Source organism: Heterocephalus glaber, unplaced genomic scaffold, assembly GCF_053883595.1.
Source record: "Heterocephalus glaber isolate CG9 unplaced genomic scaffold, H.glaber_assembly_v1.0 deba00001444, whole genome shotgun sequence".
Lineage (NCBI taxonomy): Eukaryota > Metazoa > Chordata > Mammalia > Rodentia > Bathyergidae > Heterocephalus > Heterocephalus glaber.
In genome coordinates, this window is record NW_028258297.1 from 2,981,986 (window position 1) to 2,994,925 (window position 12,940).

Genomic DNA, 12,940 nt, shown 5'->3' on the forward strand with positions numbered 1-12,940 from the left:
ATCACAATTGGAATTGCATTAAATCTATATAGCAGTTTTGGAAGTATGGCCATTTTCACTATATTAGTCCTTCCTACCCAGGAGCAGGGGATGTCTGTCCATTTTCTGATATCATCTTCAATCTCTCTTTTCAGAGTGCCATAGTTTTCAGAGAAGAGGTCTTTGATTTCTTTCGTTAGGTTGATTCCTAGGTATTTCAGTTTTTTGGATGCTATTGTGAAAGGAATTATTTGCCCAATTTCTCTCTCAGTGAGTCTGTCATTGATGTAGAGGAAAGCTATTGATTTTTGTGTGTTGACCTTGTAACCAGCTACTTGACTGAATTTGGTTATTAAGTCTAGAAGACTTTTGGGGGAGTTCTTGGGGTCTTCTATATAGAGCATCATGTCATCTGCAAATAATGACAATTTGACTTCTTCATTTCCTATCTTTATTCCTTTTATTTCTTTCTCTTGTCTAATTGTCATGGCTAATGTTTCCAGGACCATATTGAACAAGAGTGGTGATAGTGGACATCCTTGTCTTGTTCCTGATTTTAGTGTGAAGGATTTCAGTTTTTGACCATTTAGGATGATACTGGCTGTTGGTTTTTCATAGATGGCTTCTATCAGTTTGAGGTAGAGACCATCTATTCCAATTGTTGTAGGGTTTTTATCATAAACGCATGTTGGATTTTGTCAAATGCTTTTTCTGCATCTCTGAAGATAATCATATGGTTTTTGTCCTTGGATCTATTGATATAGTGTATTACATTGATTGATTTGTGTGTATTGAACCATCCCTGCATCCCTGGGATGAATCCCACTTGGTCAGGGTGTATGATCTTCTTGATGATCTTCTGCATTCTGTTTGCCATTATCTTATTAAGGATTTTTTCATCTATGTTCATTAGTGAGGTTGGCCTATATTTCTCCTTTTTGGTTGGGTCTTTCTCTGCTTTGGGGATCAAGGTGATGCTTGCTCCCAGGAATGAATTTGGGAGTATTGCTTCCCTTTCAATTTCATTGAAGAGTTTAAACAGTAGTGGCAGCTGTTCCTCTCTAAATGTATTGTAGAATTCAGCAGTGAAGCCATCAGGACCCAGGCTTTTCTTAGTTGATAAGCTTTTAATTAGGTTTTCAATTTCACTGGTTGATATTGGGTTGTTCAGAATTTTTAGGTCTTCTTCATTCAACTTTGGTAATTCATATGTGTCTAAGAATCTGTTCATTTCTTCTGTGTTGTCCATCTTATTGGCGTATAGGTTCTGGAAGTAGGTTTTGATGATCCTCTGGATTTCTGCTGGGTCTGTTGTAATTTCACCCTTTTCATTCCTAATTGCAGGGATTTGGGCCTTTTCTTTCCTTTTTCTGATAAGGTTGGCTAAGGGTTTGTCAATTTTGTTGATTCTTTTGAAGAACCAACTCTTGGGTTCATTGATTTTTTGTATCATTCTCTTAGTCTCCATTGCATTGATTTCTCCTCTGATCTTTATAATTTCCTCCCTTGTATGAGCTCTGGGGTTGTCCTGCTCTTCTTTTTCTAGAAGCTTGAAGTTCAGCATCAGGTTGTTTAATTGGGCTCATTCTGTTTTCCTAATATGCATATTCACTGCTATGAATTTCCCTCGTAAGACTGCTTTCATTGTGTCACTTAGATTCCGATATGTTGTATTGTCATTGTCATTTAATTGAAGGAACTGTCTGATTTCTTCTTTAATTTCCTCTGGGACCCATTGGTTATTCAGAAGTGTGTTGTTCAATTTCTACATGTTTATGAAATTCTTTGAGTTTCTTTTGCTATGAATCTCCAATTTCATCGCATTATGGTCTGATAATATACAGGGGATAACTTCAACTCCTTTGCACTTACTTAAACATGTTCTATGTGTGAGTATGTGGTCTATTTTGGAGAATGACCCATGTGCAGCTGAGAAGAATGTGTATTCTGATTTTGTGGGGTCGAAGACTCTGTAAACATCTGTTAAGTTCATTTGTTCAAGAGTTCGATTGAGTTCTAGTATTTCATTACTTATTTTTTGTCTAATTGTTCTATATATTTGTGACAGTGGGGTGTTGAGGTCCTCCACTACAATTGTATTAGTGCATATATAACTTTTCATGTCCATTAGTATTTGTTTTATATAGTTGGGCACACTAGTGTTTGGTGTATAGATATTTATGATTGTCATCTCTTCCTCTTCGATTGTTCCCTTTACAAGGATGTAGTGTCCTTCTTCGTCTCTCTTAATCAGTGTTGGTTTGAAATCTACTTGATCTACCAAGAGGATAGCTACTCCTGCTTTTCTTTGAGTTCCTGCCACATGGAGTATTGTTTTCCACCCTTTAACTTTCAGTCTATGAGTTTCCTTTTGAATTGTGTTTCTTGTATTCAGCATATTGTTGGATTTTGCTTCTTGACCCATTCTGCCAGTCTATTTCTTTTGATTGGTGAATTGAGACCATTAACATCGATGGTTATAACTGAAACATATTGACTTGTCATTGCCATGACTTTTTCTTTTTATTGGGTTCTCCCCCTTTACATTTAATTTCTTGTCATGCCAGATGAGTTCATTCTGCTTTGCTTCCTGGGGTTGTGATCCTCAATGTCTGTTCCTAGGATATTGTGTAAAATTCTTTGGAGTGCTGGTTTGGTATTCATGAAGTTCCTAAGGTGCTCTTTGTCATGAAAGTATCTTATTTCTCCATCAATTTTGAAAGATAGTTTTGCAGGGTACATCAATCTGGGTTGGAGGCTGTTTTCTTTTAGGGCTTGGAATACATCACTCCAAGCTCTTCTTGCCTTGATGGTTTGTGTTGAGAAGTCTGCTGTGATTCTGATGGGCTTTCCTTTGTATGTGATTTGTTTCTTTTCTTTAACTGCTTGTAGAACTTTGTTCTTCTGTTGAGTTTCTGGAATCTTAACAATTATATGCCTATGTGTAGATTTTTTTGATCAAGGCTATTTGGAGTCCTATATGCCTCATTTATCTGTATGTCAAGCTCTTTCCCCCTGCTTGGGAAGTTTTCTGCCATTATTTCTGTGAAGAGATTTTTTTATCTCATCTGCACTCTCTCCTGTTTCTTCATTGACTCTGATCAGTCTTATGTTATTCTTCTTTGCATCATCTAGCAGCTGCTGGATTGATTTTTCGTGTTCCCTTATAGTTTTGAAGCAATTTTTCTTTTCCTGGTCATTAATTGCAATCTTATCTTCTATATCTGAAATTCTGTCCTCACATTGGCTCATTCTGCTGTGTGGACTTTCAGTGGAGTTTTTCATGTCCTGGAAATCTATTTGCATCTGTTTTATAGATTCCATTTGTTTCTTATGTTGGGATTCCATCATGTTCCTCAGCTCCTCTCTAGATTTATTAATCATGTCTTGCACTAGGAGCACAATTTCTCTTGTTATCTGAGAAATTATTTCTGATTTCATTTTTTCCAGATCCCCTTTTGTTGCCAGTTCGGTGGGTCCAGGTGGTTGAGTATTAGAGTGTTCCATCTCATTTCCCTTTGGGGTTGCTGTAGGTGATCTGGAAGTCTGGTTTTGAGACTTATTTATGTGTTTTCTCATTTTGACTGGGGGGGGGGCTGTTGGCACCTGCATGGATTACCTCCTCTGAGCTGGGAGAGGTGGGACAGGGGCCAGGAGCAGCAGTAGGGATGGTGGCCCAAAAGCCCTTTCCTGTGTGCTGGGAGCAGCGGGAGGGATGGTGGCCAGGAAGCCCCTTCCTCTGGTCCAGGAGCAGTGGGATGGCGGCTCAGAAGCCCCTACCTCTGGGCCGGGAGCGGTGGGAGGGTTGGTGGCCCAGAAGCCCCTTCTTCTGGGCCAGGAGCAGTGGGACAGAAGGTGGCCCAAAAGCCCTTTACTCTGGGCTGGGAGCAGCAGGAAGGACGGTGGCTGGGAAGCCCCTTCCTCTGGGCCAGAAGCAGCGAGACTCAGTACTGTGGTCTGGTGGTCCGGTATCTTCTGCGTCTTTGTAGTGTGGAACCAGGTGGCTGTACAGAGGAGTGGGGGGGGCGCAGGGGTGTCCAGTGGATTGTTGCTGGGGCGCGGGCTGATTCGATGCGTTCCACGCTACTCGAGACCTCGGTAGAGGGTGCGCAGACCTGCCTGTCTGCAGCAGGCTGATTTGGCGTGTTCAGTGTGACTCTTTTCACTCATTTTTAAAGTAATCAGGTCATTCATTTTTTCACTGTTCAGTTTTAAGAGTTCTTTGTAGCTGGCCATGGTAGCATACACCTGTAATTCCATCACTCTGGGAGGCTGAAGCAGGAAGATTTCAAGTTTGAGACCAACTAGAGCAATTTAGCAACTCAGTGAGATTCTGTCTCAAAATAAAAAATAAAAAGAAGAGCTGGGCATGTGGCTCAGTGAGAAGGCCCCAGATTCAATCTTCAGTGTTGAAATAAGAATTTTTGCATGTGTGTTGGAGAGCAGTCATCAGCTCAGTCTTCTGTAATTATTTTCTCCTAGTCTGTGGCTCATTTTGTTGTTCTCTTGATGCTTATGCCTTTAAAAATCTCTACAGTCCCTGTAGTTTTGCCTTCCTTCTTTTCTTATTCTCTTCCTTAGGAATTTGTGTGTCATTTAGCAAACACTTATTCAGCTTCTCCTACAGACGCGAGCAGTTATGGCATGCAGAGTCACCAACTAGAAAACAGCCTGTGGTCTTGCCTCCTGAGGCTCACAGGATAAGTCTCTTCCCAAGATCAACTTCTGATTTATCAGTCATTTCCATTATTTGTGTTTCTTTTCCACTCCAAATACTTCTGCTTCCACATTTCTTCTCATAAACAAGAAGTCTTTTTAAATTTATCCCCTGTGGCCCTTCCTGCTCTTCAGGAGCTGTGTTAAGATGCTCTGTTATGGGTGGGGCTAGGTCCACATCTCCTCATTACCTTACCAGGTTTTATGTGGCTTGTGTTGAGGCTGTTCCATTATGCAGGTCCATGACTGAGGGAGACTCTTCGGAGCATAGGAAATACCCCTTTGTCCTTGTTAATGCTTTTCAAATATGACTGTGGGTAATGCAGACATTTTCAACCATATTTTCTGTTGGTTAATATTTCCCTCATATCTATTTTTTCCATCTTACTTTTAAAAAATCACTTAAGTTGTATTTCTCAATAATATGCTATATTTTATGGAATTTTCAGAAAGCATAATGTATGTCTTTTTAATAGGTAGGTCTAAATTATTTGTCATGATCATTTATGTATTTGAACATAATTGGGCCATGTTAATTAATATTTCCTATCATATATTTTTTGGTTTTCCTTTGCTTTTTTCTACCTTCTGCCTTCTCAGTTTTGCTCATTCTTTCTTTTTCTCCTCTCCTGAAACTACACACAATTTCTATTCTTTAAAAAGTTATCCATAATTTTTTGAATAATTCTTAAACTTGCACTTTGTCCTAAGCCATGGCGAGCCAGAGATGCAATTACTTTGCCAGCTCATGCTTCTGGCAATAATGGCTGAAGCATCCCTCTGCTAGAACCCTACATGGAGAAGTATTCAGAAATGCAGATGTTTATCACAGCCACATCTGCCAACAATAAAACATGGAAGGCCACTTGTTGTATACAGTCATTTAAATCCTGTCTTTGAAGAATTTTAGTGACATCAGGAAATGCTTCCTGTGTCAGCATAACACCATGTCCTAAGAGGTCTCTGAGTAGCAGCAAGAAAAATGTAGATGTCTCCCAGCCACGGGGCTTGCAAGAGAAGCCTTGAGGGTTCTGAGCAGCAGGGGCTGCCAGGGAGAGAAAGTGGCCCACCTTCTGGAATGGCCGAGACTGACTCCGTAGGAGGAGGTGGGGAAGTCAGACCCTCACTGGTGGAAATGCAGGCAGGAGAAAGCACTTTGGAAAGGGGCTTGGCATCACTTACTATGGCAGAAGATGCAGACTTCAGTGCCTCTGCTAGGTGGGCATTTCAACTACACCTTGAGCACAGGCCCACAGATGATCCAAGTGACAGTGTTTAGAACAACCCAAGCCAGAAAAAGCCTGAGTGTCCATCAGCAGTCAAAGGTGGACATGGTGACCCACACATATAATGCAAGACTGTGTGGCAATGGAAAGGAATGAACAACAGTCCCACAAACAGAATGCTGAGCAAAAGAAGTTCTTCATAAAACAGTGTATATCGTCATTCCATTTATGTCATAAAAGTTTAAAAATAAGCAAAACTGAACAATGGCTTGTAGGTCAGGGTGGTGTTTGGTTGGGAAGGGCAGGGGTTCTTGGGGAGTGGGCATGTTCTATGCCTCAACCTTGGCTGTGGTTACATGGGTGTTTCCTTTGTGATAATCCACAAATGCTAGATTTGGGAGATGCCTGCTTCTGTTACACTCCACAACAAAAAACTATCACAAAATTATCAGAATAAAATATAGACTGAAAGAGTGTACTGGCTTTCTACTGCTGTGTAACAAATGCTCACAAACACAGCCCAAGTCAGATAGCTGGTACTGATGGACCCAGACAATATGCAATTTTTTCCTTTTAACTATTAGTGATGTGAACATATTCCTTCTTTTTATGAATTGCCTCTTTTGTGTGTCCTGTTTTTAATGATCTCCAAGACTGTACATGCTAAGGAATTTTCCTTTGTCTCACTTAGGTTGCAAATATGCATGTGCAGTTTGTTCATTATTTATCTTCATTGAGGTCTCCTTAGTTTTGGTGGTCATTATAGTTTTACTTGTGTAGTACATCCTAGAGACAGTTATCAATCTTTTCCTATATTCTGCAACATGTTCAGAAAGCATTTTGCCATTCCCAGTTATAAAAAATGGCCACCTATTTTTGTTTTGAATGCTTGAGAGGCTTTACATTTATATCCATTCACCTGGAATTTACGTGGATATTTTTTCCTTAAAAGAACAGTGAGCCAAAAATGCAGGAGTTTATTTCTTGGGTCTCTATTTGGTTCCATTCAGTGATCTGTGTATGCATGCATGTGCACATGCACACTCATGTGTGTGTGTGTGCGTGTACACGCATAACAGGTGCCAGCTCCCTGCTGTTAAATTCCTGTAGCTTTAGAGTATAGTTTAAAATCCATATGATGCACTGATGCATGCAGGCTTGTTCCTTTTGCTCAGTACCGCACTGTCTACCCAGGTTTTTGTGTGTACAAGGCATGATCAGAAGATAGTGACTTTAAATTTTTTTTTAAATTTCTTACAATAAAAGACACATTGCCATTAATCCTCTAAAAATGCCCCCTCACTTCTTAACCATTGCTCTTGCCCCTTTCTGAAGCAGTTCTGGAAGTCTTCTTTCCTGAGTGTTTACCACATGATAATAAAATATGGTGGATGTTGCTGCCAGGTGCCATCCAACCAAAAAGCAGACTCATAAAAACATGATGGTGTTCTATTCCTCCTTATTTACTGAATCTGGCACCAAGTGACTTCTGGCTCTTCCCTAAAGTCAAAATGACTACGGAAGGTAAATATTTTGAATAGATTAGGACATCAAAGCAGTCATGACAACACAAATAAAGACACTCAGGAAAGAAGACTTCCAGAGCTGCTTCAGAAAGTAAAAAGAATAGGACTGAAGTGAAGGCGTGGATTTTGAGGGACATTCATGGCAATATGTCTTTTAATGTAAAAATTTTTAACTTAAATATTCACTATATTTTTAAATCATATCTCATGTGTGTGCTATGTGGATTTCAGGAGTATTGCTATGAAAAATTATATTGGGTTTTTGATAGGGGTTGCATTGAATTTGTAGATCATTTGGGGATAGTATGGATATTTTAACAATATCAATTATTCTAGGCCATGAACACAGAATATCTTTCCATTTATTTTTATCTTCTGCAATTTATTTTTACTGAGAATTGAACCCAGGGTCTTGGCACCGAGCTACATCCCCAGTCTGCACACCCTACCACCTTTTTATGTTTGAGACAAGGTCTTCCTAGTTGCCCAGGCTGGTTCGAATTTACAATCATCCTGCTTCAGCCTCTCATAGTGCTGGGATTACAGCCATGCGCCACTATACCTAGCTTACTTTCTTCAGTTTCTTTTCACCAATGTTTATGGTTTAGAGTGTACAGAGTATTTTTATTTTATTTTTTGATCACTGTTTTAAATGGGATTGTCCTTTTGATTTCTTTTTAGATAGCTCACTGTCAGTATATGGAAATGCTACTGATTTTTCTGTGTTGATTTTGTATTCTGCAAATTTACTGAATTCATTTATCAGGTTTGTTTTGTTTTGTTTTTGCTGGAATCTGTCATCAGCAAACAGGGATGATGCAACTTCTCCCTTTCTAACGTGGATGCCTTTTTCTCTTGGCAAACTGCTCTGGTGGGGACTTCCAGAAGAATGCTGAACACCAGTGGCAAGTGTAGGCATCAGTCTTGTGCCAGGCCTTAGAGGACAGGACCTGAGCTGCCACCAGTGAGTATCCTGTTGGCTGGGGACCTCTCATATAGGGTCTTGTTGTAGGGTCTTCAACACTCATTTGATTAGTGGTTTTTTTTAAATGGTGAAAGGATGTAGAATTTTGTCAAATGTCTTTTCTCCAACTGTGATGATTATATAGTTTTTGTCCTTTTATATATAAATGTGATACATTATTATTGATACATATTTTCTATATTAATCACTTTCCCATGGCTGGGATAAAATGCCTGGCACCCACAGCTTAAAGGAGGAGGGGTTTATTTGGCTCACAGTTTCAGTAGGTTCAGTCCATGGTTGGCTGGCTCCACGGCAGAAACAGCATGGTGGAAGAGCAAGAGCCTGGTGGAGGAAAGCTGCTTGCCTCATGGAAGTCAGAAAGCACAGAGAGCAGGGAGGAGTCAGGGATGAGAATGCACCCTTCCACGTCATACCCCCAGTGACCTGCCCCTTCTGATTAGGCCCTACCTCCAAACTTGAGACTTTTGAGGGGAATTTTCATTTTTTTTACTAGTATATGTTTACAGTACTTATGTTTACACTCCTTGTGTGGAGCTAGCACATGTACATAAGATATCTTAACTCCTTTTTTCATCTCCATTCCCCCCTCCTTCTATTTCTTGATCCCCTTTCCATTTGAGAAAGATCCACCTACTTCCTATTATCTATCTTTTATTTTGCTCTTTATTGAGGGGGTCTCATATAAGAGAAACTGCAATATTTAAGCTTGCATGCCTATTTATTTCACTAAATATTGTGGTGTGAAGGTGCAGCCATTTTCTTACAAATCACTCAAATTTATTTTTTATGGCAGAGTAGTGCTCCATTATATACAAATACCACCATTTTCTTTATCCATTCATCTGCTGATGGACAAAAAGGCTGCTTCCAAGATTTAGCTATTATAAACTGTGCTGCTATAAACATGAGTGTGCATACATAACTGTAATATAATGACTTTAACTCTTTCAGGAAGATATCTAGAAGGGGAATAGTTGAGGAGAGTGGAATTTCTAGTGTTAGTTTTTTGAGGAATCTCCATACCAATTTCCATAGTAGTTTGTACTAGTTTGCATTCCCACCAACAATGTAGAAGAGTTCCTTTTTCTCTGCAGCCTCACTAGGATTTGTTATTATTTGATTTCTTGATTACAGCCATTCTTTCTGGGGTAAAAGGGAATGTCAGTGTTATTTTAATTTGCATTTCTCTAATGCTCAGAGATACTGAGCATTTCTTCATGTATTTATTGGCTATTTGTATTTCTGTGAAAGGTCAATTCATTTCAGTTGTCCATGAGGGAACTATTTTTTTTTAGTTCTCTGAGGAATAGCTGGCAAAAACTTTGTCATTTCACTCGGTTGTTTAATTCCTTTGCTGTGCAGAAGCTTTTTAATTTAATATGATCCCATTTGTTGATTCTCAGTACTATTTTCTGTACAATGGCATTCTGTTCAGAAAGTCCTTGTCTTGCCTATGCCTATGACTTCTCAAGTTTTACTTATCTTCTAGCAAGCCAAGTGTTTCTGTTTTCACATTTCCTTCTTTCATTCATTTTGATTTTAGTTTAGTGCATGGGAGAGATATGGGTCTAGATTCAATCTTCTGCATGTGGATACCAGTTTTCTCAACACCATTTATTTAAGGGTCTCTCATTCCTCCCAGTGTATGTTTTTGGCCCCTGCATCAAAGTTCAAATAGTTTAATGTGCTTGGCGTTATTTCTGCATTCTCTATTCTGTGCCGTTGATCCTTTTGTGCCAGCACCATGCTGTTTTTATCAGTATAGATTTGTAATATAACTTCAAGTCTGGGATTGCCATGCCTCCAGTTTTTCTCTGATTACCCAGGATTGCTTAGGCTAATCTGAGTCTCTTCTGGTTCCATATGAATTTTAGAATTATTTTCTCCAGTTCTGTCCAGAATGCTGTTGATACTTTGACTGAGGTTGCAACAAATCTGTGTATCAATTTTGAAAGTATGGCCATTTTGACTATATTGGTTCTGCCTATCCAGGAACAGGCAATATCTTTACAGTTTCTTATATTCTCTTTGGTTTTCTTTTTCAGAGTATGGTAGTTTTTGTTGTAGAGGTCTTTCACTTAGGTTAGATTAATTCCTAAGTATTTAATTTTTCTTGGTGCTACCGTGAATGGCATTTTTTTTCCTAATTTCTTTCTCAGAGGGTTCATTATCTGTGTACAGGAATGCTATTGATTTTTGTGTGTTGATTTGTACCTTCCTACATTACTGAATTTGGTTATTAATTCTGAGTCTTTTGGGCCGGGGATTTAGCTCAGTGGTTCCTGTGCCTGCCTTGCAAGCAAAAGGTCCTGAGTTAGATCCCCGGTACCAAAAAAACAAAAACTAAAAAATTCTGAGTCTTTTGGTGAATTTTTTGGGTCTTCTATGTAGAGAATCATGTCATTTGTAAATAATGATAATTTTATTTCTTCATTTCCTATACATATTCCTTTTATTTCTTTTTCATGGCTAATTGTTCTTGCTAATATTTCAAGTACTATGTTGAACAAGAGTGGTGATAATGGACATCCTTGTCTTGTTCTTCATTTTAGTGGGAAAGCTTTCAGTTTTTCCTCATTTACTATGATGCTGGCAGTAAGTTTGTCACAAATGACTCTTACCAGATTGAGAAAAGGTCCTTCTAGGCCCTCCCCCATTTTTTGGTGTTATCATGAGAGGATGTTGGATTTTGCCAAATGATTTTTCTGTGTCTCTTGAGATTATGATGTGATTTTTGTCCTTGCTTCTGTTTATGTGATGCATTATATTTGTCGATTTGAATATGTTGAAACATCCTTGCATCCCAGGGATGAAGCCTACTTGGTCACGGTGTATGATCTTTTTGATGATTCACCGCATTCTTTTCACCACTATCTTGTTGAGGATTTTTGTTACCTGTATTCATTAAAAAGACTGATCAAGGCCTGGGGATGTAGCTCAGTGGCACTGTGCCTGCCTGGCAAGCACAAGGTCCTGAGTTCGATTTTTCCAGTACTGGAAAAAAAAAGATTGGTTGATAGTTCTTTTTCAATTGGATTCTTGGCTGGCTTTGGAATCAGGGTAATGATAGCTCCCAGGAATGGCTTCAGTCTTCTTCCCTTTTCATTTCAATATTGGTGTTAGATCTTCCCTGAAGTTTCTGTAGAATTCAACAATGCATAAATATGAACCTGGGCTTTTCTTAGTTGGTAGGTTTTTAAATTACTGCTTCAATTTCATTTATTGTTACTGGATAATTTGGGGGTTTTAAATTTTCTTGGTTCAAGTTTGGTAATTCGTATGCATCTAGGAATCTATCCATTTCTTCTGAATTCTCCAATTTATTGGCATAGAAGTTTGTGAAGCAGTTGTCAATAATCTGTGTGTGTGTGTGTGTGTGTGTGTGTGTGTGTGTGTGTGTGTCTGTGTCTGTGTCTGTGTCTGTGTCTGTGTGGTACTGGGGATCAAACTCAGGGCCTTGTACCTGCCAGGCAGATGCAGTCAATAATCTTTTTGTGATTTCTTCTTTTTATTTCTAATTGCATTGATTTCAGTCTTTTCTCCCCCTTTTTGGGGAGGATTAGATTGGCTAAGAGCTTGCCTATTTCCAGTTCACTGATTCTTTGTTTTTGTTTTTTTCTCAAGTTCATCGATTTCTGCTCTGATCCTTCTGTATCATTTTCTACCTTGTACTAGTTTTGGGTTTGGATTGTCCTTGCTTTTCTAGAACCATGAGTTGCATCATTAGGTTATTTGGGCTTGCTCTCTTTTTGTGATGTGGGCATTCATAGCTATAAATTTCCCTTTAGGACTGCTTTCACTGTGCCCTATAAGTTCTGGTATGTTGTACTAGCATTTTTATTTAGTTCTTTAACTGTGCTATTTCTTCCTTGATTTTTTCAGTAAACCATTGTTTAGTTGGGTGACGCCTAACTCTGTGGACAGCCACTGTAAGCTTATCTTGTAAATCCTTATGGGTGAAGTACCCATCTTTGGGCCCCTGCACAGACAGTGAGGACCTCAAGCTGGGCTCAAGCAGCAGACCATGATGGCAAGTGACAGCCTAGTCTCACCACTGGTGGCTACAGGGAGGGACTGGCAATCGCCACCCTCCAAACCCCAGTAGGCATCAGTGGGGTCAGCACACACTGCTCTCCCCAGCTCAGCTCCCCACATGGGGAGCCCCATGGGGCATGGGGGCAAGAGGGGTGAGCGGGTTCCACCTGTGGGGTCAGCAGCCTACCCACTGGGGCAGAATCACACCAGGCTGCCGTGGGAAGGTCCCAAGTGTGGGGGTGCAGGCATGGGGCAACAGAGAGGTGTGGGTGCTGCCAAAGCTCCCTGAGAGCCTGGGACTGGGCAGGGCTGCTTCAGTGATGCAGGGTGGGTGGGGGACTGTCAGACTACGTGTTGGGGGTACCTGGGGATACAGATGGGGTGAGCAGGTCCTGAGCCCTGGGGCCTCCCCAGCACAGGCCTTTTATGAAGCAGATGCTGAGAGATGTGGTGAGATGGGGAGGCCCCCT

At 40.1% G+C, this 12,940-nt stretch overlaps 1 protein-coding gene across 11 annotated transcripts in view; it reads right to left on the reverse strand.

Moving 5' to 3' along the window:
* The window catches only part of Tbc1d22a (TBC1 domain family member 22A), a 448,179-nt gene that overhangs the window by 86,961 nt on the left and 348,278 nt on the right, over window positions 1-12,940 (reverse strand). For 6 of the 11 annotated variants that reach the window (XR_015452209.1, XM_087213677.1, XM_087213676.1 and 3 more), the window contains one exon: window positions 2,844-11,574. The exons of the other annotated variants lie outside the window; for them this stretch is intronic. Coding sequence is in view for 5 of the 6 variants with exons in the window: in XM_087213677.1 (XP_087069803.1) it covers window positions 11,538-11,574 (37 nt within the window). In the remaining variant the exon portion in view is untranslated. Of the gene's footprint in view, window positions 1-2,843; window positions 11,575-12,940 lie in introns of those variants that run through there. 11 annotated transcript variants of the gene reach the window in all.